This window comes from Zootoca vivipara, chromosome 6 (assembly GCF_963506605.1).
Source record: "Zootoca vivipara chromosome 6, rZooViv1.1, whole genome shotgun sequence".
NCBI lineage: Eukaryota > Metazoa > Chordata > Lepidosauria > Squamata > Lacertidae > Zootoca > Zootoca vivipara.
Genome location: NC_083281.1, coordinates 19,785,749 through 19,800,753, shown reverse-complemented (window position 1 = coordinate 19,800,753; position 15,005 = coordinate 19,785,749). Strand labels below are relative to the sequence as shown.

The following is a 15,005-nucleotide window of genomic DNA, read 5'->3' as shown; positions in this document are numbered from 1 at the left end:
CATGCACATGAAAGGATTTTTTTATTTTGTTTTGCCTAGGTAGGAGAAGTGATCAACATTTTCCAACATTACACCACTGAGTTGGATTTGTGGTGCTGCAGAGTGGTTATTTTGTACTTGTTGGTGCAGCACTTTAGTTTTTTGGATGTTGAGTGATAGGCCAAGCTTTTCGTAAGCTTCTGCAAAGATATTTAGGATGGTTTGGAGGTCATCCTCTGAGCCACAGTCTCGGAGCTGGAAGCGAGCAGCTTATGACAGGCCTGAACTCTTAGCCCACTAGAACCTTGGAGACGTTTTCTGCTGCCACTCAACTGCTTTTCTCTCTGTACTTGGCACTCCTGAGGTAGAGAACTACAATCCCCAGCATGCAACGGAACAGCCCAGAGCAGAGGACAGGGTTGCTTCTCCCAGAATGCTCTCGGGAGACCAATCAGCCATTAGCCTCTGGCTACCTCCCTCATGAAGGAACCCCGTAGAATAGCCGATGGGTCACGAAGGACCTATCCTGATGAGCAAGGGACCCGCCTCACTTCACAACGACATGCCCCTCAGCCAATCTCTCTCGAAATCTCCCCGCGGAGGGCGGCGCTGCCGAGGAGCGCCAGCCCCGCCTTCCGCGCCTGACAGGGGCGGTCTCCCCGCACACCGGCTCCTCAGTCTTGAGCCTTTCGCGAGGCCGCCGCCATGGCGCTGAGCGGGGGCTGGTGGGGCCGCGCCATGGCGCGAGCGCGAGGGGCCGGCGGATTGTTGAGGGGAGAGGCCTGGCCGTGGAAAGGGAGGGCGGCGAGGCCCAGCTCTGGGCGGGGCCCGGGACCTCCCGTCGTCTCGGAGCTGGACAAGGCTGACGCCTGGCTCCTCAGGAAAGCTCACGAGACCGGTGAGGGAAGGGCGGCGGGGGCGGGCAGGGCAGGGGACTGAGGCGCGCGCAGGGAGGGGGTGGGGCCGGGGCCTGCGGAAGGCCGACGTGGGCGGGGCTTCTGAAGGGGCGGGGTTTAAGGTTTGCTGAAGGAAGTACAGTAGACGGATAAGACATTCCAGGGCGGGAACAGGGAGCCTTAATGTGGGCCAAGGGTCACCTCTTAGGAGCCTGCTTTTAAAAATAACTCCTTATTTTAGATATTTTACATTGCATGTTTAATACCCCCCCAACAATATTATATATATATATATGCTATTAGGCAGTACCTTTGTCAAGGTGCAAGGTTAAGAGTTCGGCAGAGTTCTTCATCAGGGTAGGTCAGGCATAGGCAAACTCCGGCCCTCCAGGTGTTTGGGACTACAGTTCCCACCATCCCTGACCACTGGTCCAGTCAGCTAGAGATGATGGGAATTGTAGTCCCAAACATCTGGAGGGCTATGCCTGGGGTAGGTGGTGCACAACGCAGAGTTTGAAGGGATCAGAAACACACACCCCTGAAGAAACAATTACACTGGATGTTGAGGTCTGCATATAGACTTAGTCGGAAGATGCGAGGCTGCAGGCTAGATCAGGTGTCAACCTATAAGTAGGATTCTAGGAAGCAGCAGCAATGGCTAATCCCCACTTTTGAAAACATTAACCTTTGTTGTTACCTCTATCTGTCTCATGCCAGATGTGGGGTACCTGTGGCCCTTCAAATGTTGGTCCACAGCCAGCATGGACAGTGGTCAGCGCTGATGGGAGATGTAGTTGGAACAGCGTCTGGAGGTCTGCATTATCTTCTTTAGTCAGACATCATTTGTGAGAAGAAACATAGCTAGCTTTATATCAGCAAAGTTCGTGACTGATTCTGTGTACTAGGCAAAAAATTCAATTGAAGCATTGCCTAGTGATTTTAACTAAATATCAAAGATCCTCTTATGTGGAACATGATTTAGAACAGGGATGGAGAACCTGTGGTCTTCCAGAGATTGTAGGACTGTAATTCCTACCAGCCCTTACCATTTCAGTATACAGTATAGGAAGTGCCTTTTCCTGGCTTAGACCATTGGCTGTTCTAGCTCTGAATGGTCAATTTTATTGAATGGCACCTTCTTGCAAAGGGATCTCTCTGCATCACCAGCTTCTTCACCCTAAACCTGGGGCCTTCCACTGGCACCTGTTTGGTGGTTTGTTTCTTTGCCTGCCCCCTAGCTAAGACTTCATTACAGTATTGTTCAGGGTCTTTAAGTACTTTTATCATTATGCTGTTTCTAGCTACTGCCTCAGATTTTGTTGATGCTGTAATCTTGCATTCTTTCATGTATTTAAGATGTATATATGCCACTTTTCAGCCAGACCTTTCAGTGTGGTTTAAGTAAAATTCTAACATACCAATAAAAATTCTATAATAAAACCAATATGCTCCAAGAGACTAATGTTCAATATGATTCTTGAGTGGTGATGGTTGCTGTGGTAGAAGAAACATCCAAACTGGAGTGCTGCTTGTTTTTGACAGCTCATCAGGCTCTCTCTCTTCCCCGCTTTTTTTCTTTTGCTGTAAACCACCCTGGAATTGTTGGCATCGAGGGGTGGCATAATAGGAACAAACAAATCCTTCCTATGAAACATGAATGCTCATTAAATCACTGTAGCTGTTTCCACTGCCTTTCAACCCACCTTGCTCCCACAGTTGCTTGCAGCTGGGCCGCCAGTTGCCCACCTCCCTCCCTTTTCACTCTCAATGGGCAGAGAGGGAGGAGCCAGGCAAGCTGCGGCACAATGACCTTAAGTCATCCTTACAAACAATATCATGAAGAATAACTTTAAAAACATTAACAGCTAAGAACACTTAAAGATATTCAGAACTGAAACAACAGCAGCACTTTTATATCTGTTTTTGAGTGTTCAGAACGCTTCATGAATACAGTGGTACCTTGCTTCCTGAACGGCTTGGCTTCCGAACAAGTCGGTTCCCGAATGCCGCAAACCCGGAAGTATATGTTCCGGTTTGCGAAACAATTTTTGGAAGCCCTGTTGGCATTGTTTCCGGGCCAATCAGAAGACGCGCCTTGGTTTGTGAACGTTTTGGAAGTTGAACGAACTTCCAGGACAGATGGAGTTCGGGAACCAAGGTACCACTGCATTGTCTTAATTAATCCTTGTAACAACCAGTGCTATAAAGGAAGATTACAGTTATGTTTATTAACAGTAGTACTGGACTTTTTACAGGCTTATCTGATATTTTACAGGCTTACCTGGGAGCATGTCTCAGTGGGGCTTACTTCTGAGTAGATATGTGTAGGGTGTACTATTAGCATTGTTGATATGTATTTATCTGATAGAAACCATGTCTGGTTAAACACAGAGGAGATGGTTCTTACTCCCTTCCTCCTTTCTCACCAGGGTTCCTCTCCTGGTTTCGGAATGGCTTGCTGGCTACTGGCGTTGGAGTGATTTCTTACGTTCAGAGCGACATGGGGCGCGAAGCAGCTTATGGTAGGTAACAAGCAAGTCGATACTCAGGGTGGGGTGACAGGATATTGGCAGATCTTAGTTTGCTGCCGTAGATAAAGGAACAATTCCATCAAAATGTTGTTGGGATCATTATTCTAAGAGGATGACAATCATAGAAGGGGTTACCTGTGTCAACAGCCAACACCCTTTCCTTAGGGAGAAGGCACAGTCAGCTTACATGGCACTGATTCATTTATCCTTTGGATCAGAAACTTGCATCGTGGGTTCATACAGGCCATACAATTGCCTCATCTGCAGTGTGTGGGGTGGAAAAAATGTTGATTCATAAGATGGTTAGTAACAACAAACAGATGCCCATTGTAACCACAGTATTAGGCAAGCTTGACGGTTTGAACACTTTTAGCCTTGTTGACTAAATACAGGTGAAATATGCTAAATTACATCACTCTCCAGTCAAGGGTATCAGAAAATTTCCCTTTTCTAATTCAATTTAAAATAGGAAACCCACATCACTTGAAGTGTTCGAAATTAGCCAGGCACATTTTATGACTAGCATTTTATGACCAGTTGGGACCACGGGGAGATCTGTGGGTGCCAGGTTGGCCACTGAGGAAAGCAAAATGTCACTGAGAGAAGGATCTGAAATATTTCCCTTGTAGCTTGAATTCATTTTATTCTGCGTCTTTTTATTTGATGTTTCAATGTGTTGTAAACTGCTGGGAGATTTGTTCTTTAAAATATAAAGCGGTATAAGAATCAGAATCAGAATAATATCATCATGGGGTTGGGGGGGGAACATAACCTAGATATTCCATTATGGTGACCGCAGCCCAGGTTTAAAGCGCCATTTTGCAATTAGATTATATATCTCAGTTTCTAACACTGATCACTGGTAATCCTATATAATAAAGTGCAAGTGTCTCTGCGTCCAGTCCCTGTGTCCGTGGGGTTGCGCTACTGCGCCTATGCCCCACGGACAGCTGTTGGGACTTGGAGCGCAGAGACTTCGGACGGGATAAACCAGGACCGTAAGAGAGATTACATGCTTGCATATACACAACCATACAAAAAAAAAGTGCACGGCTTCCCCTTGCCTCTGCTGCGCTACGGAAGGATCTCTCTCTTTCCTCCTGGTTTCTTCTCCGTTAGAGGGGAAGGAGAGGAGGCAGGCGTGTGCTGGCGAAAGGGAGGGTAGGTGGGTGTGGATAGAGAGAGAGAGAGAGCCGCGAGTGATGCGGCTGCTGGGCTGAAGGATCGTTTAGCCGTTACTGAGGGGCAAAAGCAGGAGAGCGGGCGGGTGCACCCATGGGGGAAGGGGGAATTAGTCCCCGGAAGTGTGTGTGGATTTTGGGGTGGGGTGGGGTTGGAAGGGCTGCTGCAACTGGGACCAGCAAGGGGAGGGGGAGAGAGAGAGAGAGAGAGAGAGAGAGAGAGAGAGAGAGAGAGAGAGAGAAAAGAGTAGAAAAAAAGAGGGTGGGAAATGGGGAGGGAGAGAGGAAGCTGAGGAGGCAGCTGGCTGGGGCAGGGGGCGGGGAAGGGACTGAGTGAGGGGCTGAGGTGGTGGCGGTGGGTGAGTCACCGGGGGGGGGGAACCCCGCTTATTAATTCTAGCACCTGTTAATTTAACGGGCTTCATGATACTAGTATGAGAATAAATTACAGGCCTGCCTTTCAGGGCCATGGTAAGGATAATTAACACTAAGGGTGGGTCCCCGTAGGTCACTTTCTGAGACTTGGTCAAGGTCTTCCGATACAGCTGATGAAATAGAAGGTACCTAGCCTCTGGTCTTCTGCCCCACTGCTCTTCAGAAAAAGGATGCAACCACAAGCTTTGCTACTTTTGCATACATAGCAGGAAAGTAGGCCTGGGTGATATATCAATATATTGCCCAGGACCAGTATGTGGGGGGAGGCTTTGATGACAGCTTCACTCAGCAGTATATTGCTGGTGAAACTGCCACCGCTCTTGAGTCCCTTTGCCCCCAGCACACTGAAGGAGAAACAAACTAGCTGGGAGCTATAGGCAGAGGGACTCAACAGTGGCAGTTTCACCAGCAATATACCGCTGGTGAAACCGCCATTGCACTCTGCCTCGACATAGGAAGAATCAAGCTGAATTGGCGATGTGCCGTTTCAGCTTGTTCCTTCTTCCACTTCTTTAAACTGCATGGCTGAGGAGCGCGCTGCTGCCCTCGCCTCCGCCAAGCAATTTTACAGAGCCCCCCACCTGCCACAGCCCGTGAGGCACTGGGGTGAAAGCGCCTCAGCTCCCACAAAGAGAGCTGCAGCAGTTTCACTTGGCATCTCGCCGGCTTGGGTCAACACAGCATTTTTCAACATCGTGGTATATCGCCAAACCGCGATGTTTGGCTGGCGACACACCAGAGTGTTGAAAACCCAGCATCACCCAGCCCTACAGGAGAGAATCCTTGCGCCATGGTCCTGCTGCTATTTCTCTCACTTCCTCTTTGGTACTGAAGCTGTAACTCTGGTGCTCAGGAAGTGGGTAGCATCACGGCCTGCTTTGCCCGTTTGCAAAACAGACCTGTTTATATGCAGTGGCTGCAGGTGGGGAGTCAAAATGGCTTTAAAGTGACTGGATTGAGAAGACTTTGCAAACTGGAAAAGAGTGGGTTGTTCTTCCAGGCTGTAGCTGTGTAGCGAATGACTTACGGAGAGCTGTGTTGTCCGAGGGGGAACCTACTTGAGATGCACCTTGTGTAGCATTTGTCTGTAGACACTGTACTGTCTACGACTGGGGCAGTCATTCTTCCAACATTTGGAAGAGCTAATTGATGGTTAGAGCCAGAAAGAGCTTCTCTGAATAAGTGAGTCAAAAGAGAAGAGGAACGTTAATAAGTCTCAATTGACATTTCAGACACTAATAGCCCTTGTGATGTCATCTTCTGTAAACGGCATCCAGAAGAGCAAACGATTCTACAGCCTTGAAAGTCAGACAGGGACTGTTTCAGTTTGTGGCTTTATGCAGTGACCTTGGACACTTTGCTTGTCCCTAGGAAAAAGCTGGGTGGGGAGAAGTAGCCCACTTTAAAAGCTCAAGTGTGGCCAGCAGCAGCAGTTAAGAGGGTGAGGGTCCACTGAGTTGCAGCTGTATTCCCTTTGCCCACATGGAATGCCCAGGAAGGGGTAGCAGGTGTGCAGAGAGGAAGGTAGCAGAAGCAGGGGGTTTGTTCTTTGAAATGGGCGACTTGAACTCTTTAAGCCTGAATAAAACGGAAAGTCGAAATTGATGTGACCTGAAGTCTGTGAAATAAAGCAGGGAAGGAGACAAGAGGTGGCAGGGTTTGACTGCATCAGGACTGGGGAACCTGTCGCCCTTCCAACGTTGCTGGACTTCGACTATAACAGTTGACCATTGACCACACTAGCTGATGAGGGTTGGAGCCCAGCAACACATGGAGGTCACAAGTTTCCCTACTCTGATCTGCATTTAGGGTTGCCAGACTCAATAGAGGACAGGACTTCTGTGCCTTTAATTGCCCTGCTCTCTTTTGAGTCTGGAAACCTTAAAGAGAAACCAGCAGACCCTTTGTTTAATTTCCAAGCAAAGGGCCTGCTGGTTCCTCTTTAAGGTTTCCAGACTCAAAAGAGAGCAGGGCAATTAAAGACACAGAAGTCCTGTCCTCTATTGAGTCTGGAAACCCTATCTGCATTCTTGCTTGCTTATAAGAAATCTACATTACAGGGGCCCAGCAGAAGTCCTTTGTGGGATGCTTGCCCCCTGGCCTTCTGCTCCCTAAGCACCAGGCTGTGCCAGCAGGTGTTTCTCTGTCCTCTTTGCTCCATTTTTGCATGTCTGCCTACCCAACTGGTAACAATATCTCAATTCTTTCCGCATTTACTTGCCCCCCCCCAACACACCAGCACTTGCAGTCAGGCCAACACTTGAGGCTGATGCTGCAAAGAGTAGCACTTGTTCCTTGCCCCAGAGACTAGGGCACCAGAACATACACTTGGCCCCTTAAAGTGGTTCTCCCTCCCTCACCCCTTCTTTCCCATTTTAAAGGAAATTCAGCACGCTGATAATTATGCAGATTGCAATGACCTATAAGCTTGCATAATTCCGTCATCTTCCAAGTGTAAATAGCTTTTCCTAAAAACAGGGCATAGTTCTGCAGATAAGCTGCATTTTGTTAATTGGCTTTTCTCCAGATCCTGGGTTTCTTTACAGTATCCTCACCTCTTTCACCTCAGTGCAGTTTTGTGTCAGGAGAGGGAGGTCGCTGGATGGGCTCTGTGAGAAGGCAAGAAGAGTAGTCTCAGTTTGTGGCATACCCAGTTGCTGCTGAGCTTTCCAATAAGGACTGTTTTGATGCAGGAATTTAAATGGGCGTCTTTTGGTACTTTGCTGGGTCTGGCGTTACACACTGAGACCACAACAGTCAAGCCCCAGGTTTGGTTTGAAGCAGAGAAAAGCACAGGCTAAGTTTTTGGGTAGCTTCCCTCCCCATGTGGGAGAGCCCAGTGACACTAGCCCAGTGGGCTAGTGGCCCACAAACATCCTACACTCGAGGAGCTGCTTTGGCACCAGTTTTCCTGCACAGGAACTGCAGGAAGTAGTGTCACAATATTTTGCAAGCCCCATAAGGCCCTCACAGACTGTCATGTGTCCCGCATTCCCTGTGGCTGCACAGTGAAGGGGGCAATCTGCAACTATGGACAAGTTTGTTTTAATGTATCCTCCTCCATATGCAATGCAAAAGCTAGATGCACAAGTAGAAAACTACAGTTTTAGGTATAGCATCCTCTTGAATTGCACCAGCTTTGGTAAAAATCCCACTCTCACACAGGCACTATATATATGTAGGGTGGGTGGGAGAGAGTAGCAGTTACACAGCAAAGTCAATATTGTTGGGATATTGAGGGCTGCCCGAAAAAGATTTAGTCACTGCTGACTCTTAAATCTGTCAACTGGTTCCAAAACAGTGTTTCTCAGTTATGCCACAGTGGGGCAGTGGATCCTCATACTTAAAACTGAGCTACAATTAGTTGTGTTGGTGTTTATAAACAGTATTTGTGGTTTTGAGAAATGACATAGTTGTACAGGTATGAAGGGGTGGTGGTGAGGAATAATTCTAGTCAAGCTTTATCTTTGAGGAGCCAGTGGAATAGGCATTGGTTTCTTTTTGGGGTTCATCATGGAAATAGGAAATTACCTCTGCAAGACAGTGTGCATGTCAAACTTTCCAACTGAATCCCTCTCACCTCCCTCTCACCACACCAGATTCCCTGTCCCAGTGGGATCTTGCCCTCCACCACTACAGCAGGAGACTTGGAGTGGGTCTCTTTGTGTATCAAATAACCTCCAGATTTGGAGGAACTGATTAAATACTTTCTTTTCTGAGCCTGTGCCACTTCTGGTGAATAGGGATTGGTAACCATATTAATTCAGAGACGGGAGGTGGGCAAGATTAACAGAGGCCTATGCAGGCTTTAGAGTCATGTAGAATTTTTCATCAACGGTTTGTTTTTTCAACCCATGAAGAGCGTGGCTCGTCTTGAAGGCATGTGTGCTCCTAGCCCAAACTTTGTTGGTTCAATAAAATTTCATGTTACTTTTTAATGTCAGCTTGAAGGTCTGAATTTATAAAGAATACATAAGAATTAATAAGGGATTTCTCCCCTCCAGACACGCATAGGGTTTTTTTTTTTTTAGTAGAAGGCTGTTGAGTTGTATAGACAGGCATATTCACTGCTTAGTACTGCCCCAATGCTGACTTATGTATCTCCTTGCAGGTTTCTTCATCCTGGGTGGAATCTGCGTCTCATACGGCAGCGCCTCCTACCTAGTCAGCCTCTTCCTCCTCCGTCGCACCATGATGCTGTCCTTTTCCACGGCTCTCCTGAACTGCGCTGCAGTCACCACTGTGGCACTGTTCTGGCTGTGCGCCATTTCCCTCTACATTGGGCGCTTGGAGGTGGAGATCATCCAGGACGACCCCAATGACAAGTGCCAGGACAAGAAAAAGGAGGACGGGAAGTCGGATAAGTGAAGGCCCAGTTGGCTTGTGAGACAAGTGATTGTATTCTGTGGACTGCAGCTTTTAAGGCCACCCCACCCGGCATGTTTGAATCCTTCTGCCTTTTGGGCCGAAGGGCAAGGACAGGTGGCTTCCTTGCAAACAAGAGACAAGCGGATGTGTTGGCTGCCTTGTATATATTTCAGGTTTTCCAGATGGGCTCTGGGAAGTGACAGTAGCAAAAATCAGGTCACTGGCAATGACAAAGAAAGGGATTGTTCAGAGGACACACTGCTGAGCCAGCAGCATGCACTCTTGCTGAACTGGGATCTCTGGCACGTAAGCATTCTGTTGAAGTTGGTCTTGCTCTGCTCTGCCCCCCCCCCCCGGCTTCAACTAATTAATTGATACACTAGCCGATATTTATCAGCTAAAGATATTGTAAGAAATGTCCAGCTCTCTTGGCGGCATCTCCTGTAAAGCTTGGCCCTGCTTTTCCAGTGTTGCTTATGCTCCCCAATCCTCCTGCTCCTCACATATCAGGTGTATCTCCTCTGCCACTGGTCCATGCCTTCTTTGCTCCACCTGTCCAAATCAGTTGACATTTGTATTAAAGACACCAAAACCAAATCTCCTACTTTTTTTTTAAACCTGGTGACAAAAAAAACTGCTCACGCTCTTTCCTCTGATAGCAGCCAGGCACACAACTCTTGGTTTTAGCTGGGGAGACTTACTTCTACGTACAAAAACGATTTCATACATTCTGCCAATTGGCACCTAAGGCCATCTTCTCCCTTCATAGCTTCCCACAATTTTCACATCAAGGTGTGAGGATGGTTCTTGAGATAAGGTGGGACCCTTGAGGCATGGAATCCAGAAGTTCCCTTGCATCCCTGCTGTAAAGGTTGGCACAATCCTACTCTTCACATTGTAGCTCGCTACTCCAGTGTAGCTGCCAGGGCCCACCACCCCCAGGAATGCCTGCCCTAGCCCCTCCCTCCCCCTCCCCACAATGCTGGGCAGCTGCATCTACAAGCCACCAGTTAACATTTCCCAGCATGTCCTGGAAATGTTGAGCACTCTGGAGCACTGAGAGAAACTAGAACTACCCCCAAGCCTCGCTTGGAGCACTGCTCCCAGCAGTGTTTCTACTAGAAGTGCCAATAGGGCACCCACAAACCAAGAGGCAGCTCTGGGTAGAGCTGTCCATGTGTTTGCAGGTCTCATTGTTGAGCCTCATTTGAGCTGTGCTTTGTCAGGGCTTTGTCAGGCACTTATACAGTGGTACCTCGACTTACGAAGACGATCTGTTCCGCGGCTGTCTTCGCAAGTCAAGGTTTTCGGATGTTGAAGTGCCGCTCGTGTGCATGTGTGAAGCGTGATTTCGTGCTTCTGCGCATGTGTCGACCGCGCGCACAGAAAAAAGACTTTCGGGGTTGTCGAAACCTTTGGAAGTCGAAGCATTCGGTTGTCGAGGTATGGCTGTAATAGGGAAGATGAGAGCTCTTCCCTCCAGACATACACAGCCAGCTATTTTCTCCATGCAGCTGATGTAGATGTAGATGGGAAGGGCTGTGATTTGACTTAATTCCCCCTCTGGGTACATAAGAAAAACCATGTTGGATCAAGCCAAAGGCCCATCTAGTCTACAGCCTGCTCTCCCTGGGGACAACCAGGTGCCTGTGGAAAATGAAGCAGGGGCTGAGCACAACAGCTCTTTCCCCATTTGTGTGTCCTAGCAACTGATACTTGGAAGCACCCTGCCTCCAATAACAGAGCCCTTGTGGCTAACAGGCACTGGCAGCCTTATCCTCCATGAATTGTTAAGAAGTATATTTTAAAGCCATCCAAGTACCTCTGGGGGGAACTGCTTTCATAGTTTATGTGCTGTGTGAAGAAGTCCTTTCTTGAATTTTCCAACATGCAGCTTCACTGGATGGCCCCAACTCCCTAGTATTATGTGGAAGGAAAAAGTCTACCTATCCAACTCTGGCATGTTTCACCTTATACACTTATGTCACCCTGTGAACAGTAGCTCTTGTCCTATTTGAATGTGTGAGCTGGCAACAAGGAAGGCAGTCACTTCTCTCAACGGTATTGAGACCCTTCTTTGTGCTTTAGCAGCGCCAAATTTCCTTTTGTTTCAGGTAATTGCTCACAATTTCCCAAGGTTGCTTTGAATTTCACACCTGTCCTTGATTGCACTTGGCAACCACTTCTGCTTTTATTGCAGAATCACAGAACTGTAGAATTGGAAGGGATCATGAGAGTCATCTTCTAGTCCAACCCCCCTGCACCTTTTTGCCCAAGATGGGGCTTGAACCTACGACACTGAGATTAAGAGTCTGGTGCTCTACCAACTGAGCTATCCTATAACTAGCAAATTTGAGAAAACACACTTTGGAATTTTTGATCCAAATAACTAACATACATTTCAGGGGAGACCAGACTGCAGAGGAATCGTGTGTTCAAGGCTGGTGTGTGCCCTAAAAAATCATCACATTGTTATTTCAAGTACTTTCAAATATGTTTGTATTTCTCTTTGGTCTGTGTGTGTGTGTCCTTTTGTTAATTAACTAAAAATGATACACACACGCATTATATCTTACTGCTCTTAAGCCTGCCAGAAAAAATTGTTGCACCTACTGAAATTTTTTAGGCAGGAACAGAGTCCCATTTATTTTCATTTTCTCTGAAACCCCAGATCGCCAAAGAAGCAGCAAAATGTCAAGAACAAGTGAACAGTGGAAACTACATTCATCTATCCAACGAGAACCGTAGGTTAATTTAAAAAAAATGCACGCACACACAGATCTTTAGCGATGAGTTACACAGAAAAATACCACATCATCCAAGTGCTACTGTCTTGCTGTGGGTTTCCCCCCACCCACCCTTTCCCACCGAACTGTACAAGTAGTCTTTATTCTGAATAAGTGCTAAAAGTTATGGCGTAACATTTTTTACCTTTTTAAGTGCTGTCATCACATACAATGACGACCTACCTGTTTTCATCCCTTTTCTGGCCTGCATTTTGGGCTCTGGATGGAAAAAGTCCTTTTCGTGTCCCAAGGGGTCTCAATGGTGGAAGCTTTTTTTCTACTGAGTACAGGATCAAAGCAGCAGCTGTGCTTGCACAGTGATGAGAGGAACAAGCAGCCTTGCAGGACTGGACCACAAAGAGGTGTATCTTGTCCACCATTTCCCCCACCTCCCAAAAGTGGCCAGGCAGAACCTTCTAGGAATGGCGTGGTGGTGATGGTTCTCCCAATCTACCCCACCCCAAATCTGTCACTGGTAGACTACCTGTGCACAGAATTTCCATTTTGCTACAACAGCCACCGGTAGACAAATGGGCGGATAAGAAGTCTTAACACCTGGGAATTAGAAGAGCAGAATCAGCACCCTGTTAACTGTTTAGAATTGTCCATGCTCAATTATTGGTTCATCCACACTGCATCTTCCTTCACTTTCAGAAGTTTTAACCACTGGGAAATTAGCCGTCACCTGTTGGCACCCACATTTCACTTAAGACTGTTAAGCTGGTGGCAACAGGGCAGTTAAGACAACTTCAGTAATCTCTTTCCCCTCTGATCTGAGCACACAGGAGAAAACACATAAGCTATTAATCCATTATTTGCAGAAGGGGGAAGCATGACAAAGGTGAGGCCGTACTAGATAAGGGGAGTGCCCAAAGGGTTGGTTCACTGAGATATACTTGCTACACCTGGATTTCTTGTTTATAATTCAGAGCCGGACTTTTGAGCAATTCCTGTGCTGTAAGGGATAGTGCAGTGTGGACAGAACAGAAGCAAAAGTGATAACACTGATGTAATCACACTGGGAGACACCCTGCTCTTCATGTGCAGGTTTCTTCGAGTTACACTCGCCTTGGCTAGCAGGCAGGTGGTCCTCTCAACAGATAAACCTGCAGGGCCTGAACATAACCTCCATACATACAAAAAAAACCCACCCCAAAGTCCCCAGCAAATATGGCGGAGGAAGGAAGTCAACTTGTAGCAGCAGGAAGACAGACAAGAACGAATGTAGGATACCTCTTTCATCTTTCCCAGGAAAGTTGCACCGACTTTGCCCTGGGTTAAACTCCGCAACAAGAACAGCAGTTTCAAACAGCAGCATCTGGGTGGCCAGGCAAGGAGCAAGAGTGGAACACAAGACTGCTGAGGAGATGGTCACGCTACTAATTTGCCAGAGGTTTAGAAGGGGGTGCTATGAAAAGATGAGACACACAGGGATTTGTTAGAGAACAGAGATTTCTTCCCCCGGCGGCAGGGAAGTTGGCACTGAGCTTTCCTCTAAAAGGGGCACACAGGACCTTTTATGGATGGCTCTGCCCAGCACAGAGTTTGGCCACGGACTCAGTCCTCCTTGCGTTCCAACGCTGAGGCACCGTGGACCCCACTGCCAGCCATCGAGAAGGGCAGCGTGGAAAACAAGGAGTCCGTCGCAGCAAAAGCTCCGCCTGAAATCTGGGCCAAGCCTGCCGAGTTCCCGAAGGGCGCGACCATGTTCAACCTCTGCAGGTGGTGGTACATAAGTTCCCGGGATGTCTTGGCCTCGGCGCTGCCGATATCCATGAGGTTGATGGGGTGGGAAGGCGGCAGCATGTTGTTCTGCATGCCGAGCGTCATGTCGGCTGGGGCATATCGGATCGTGCTGGTGGCGTAAAGGCCCTGCGAGCCGGATGTGCTGGCATGTGGGCTGCTGAGCTGGTGCACCAGTGGCACAACCACGTTGCCCGCGTGGAACCGTTGCAGCACCTCCATGTCAGCAGGGTAGAGGAGCGGTGTGAAGGGCGTGGGCGTGGCCCTCTCCTCGCATGGGGAGCCCGAGAGCGGGGGCGAGAGAGTGTCCGCCGAAGAGGAGGCTGCCGGGATGGTCCGGGGAGAGGTGCCGAAAGGCCCTTTTGGGGCGCCGCTCTCCATCTCGGGCGGGGTAAGGACAGAGTCCGGGATGGAGACGTACAGGTGAGAAGAGGCTGGCCGCAGAGAGGGCTTCTCTAAGCTAAGTGCTTTGTTCACAGTGTAAGGGCTGCCCTTGTGGGCGGCAGGACAGGTCCAGGGGGCTCCCTTGGCTCCTGGGGGCTGCTCAGATTTAATGCTAAGTGCTGGGCTGGCTTTCAGAACGGAGCTCTTCTGAGTCTGGATGACCGAGGCAAATTCCGATGTGCAGGGGTGGCTGGGCCCTCCGCTCCTCCGTCCCCCGGCCTTGCAGCCGTTGGCTTTCCTCGCCAGCGGTGCCCTCTGCTGCGGGAGGAGGCCCAGCTCAGATTCGCTGCCACTGTCCGACTCCTCGGAGCTGGCCTCCTTTGCTTCTCGCCGTGGGCTCTCTGGCTGGAACTCCAGCTTGATGCGCTTGCTGGGCGGTCTCTCCTCGTCGCTCCCGGCACCTCCGTCCGACAGCTCCTCCTCTCGGTAGCTCGTTTCGGGGCCACTGGAATCGGTCTCTGCCAGGCGGCACTGGGCACCAGCCTCCGCTGCACTCCGGGGGTAGGCCTCGGCTAGGGAGCCAGGTTTGCTGGGGGAGTAAAGCTTCCTCCCATGGCTGCTCTCTTTGGCAAGGCTGCTCTCTGAAAGGGAAATCAGGAGGGGAGACAAGAGGGAAAAAATCAACTGAGCAAGGCAGCAGGG

At 48.9% G+C, this 15,005-nt stretch overlaps 2 protein-coding genes across 2 annotated transcripts in view; one reads left to right on the top strand and one right to left on the bottom strand.

Annotated features, from left to right (window-relative positions):
• Positions 1-644: 644 nt before the first annotated feature.
• Positions 645-9,987, top strand: TMEM160 (transmembrane protein 160). The gene is made up of 3 exons (XM_035120196.2): positions 645-877; positions 3,305-3,397; positions 9,134-9,987. Exons 1-3 carry the CDS (start codon positions 685-687, stop codon positions 9,388-9,390), a joined length of 543 nt encoding a protein of 180 aa, XP_034976087.2. The 5' UTR covers positions 645-684; the 3' UTR covers positions 9,391-9,987.
• A 2,283-nt stretch (positions 9,988-12,270) lies between these two features.
• NPAS1 (neuronal PAS domain protein 1) overlaps positions 12,271-15,005 on the bottom strand; it is a 71,832-nt gene continuing 69,097 nt past the window's right edge. Inside the window, exon 11 of the mRNA XM_035120195.2 lies at positions 12,271-14,944. Coding sequence (XP_034976086.2) covers positions 13,734-14,944 — 1,211 coding nt within the window. The 3' untranslated portion in view covers positions 12,271-13,733. The remainder of the gene's footprint in view (positions 14,945-15,005) is intronic.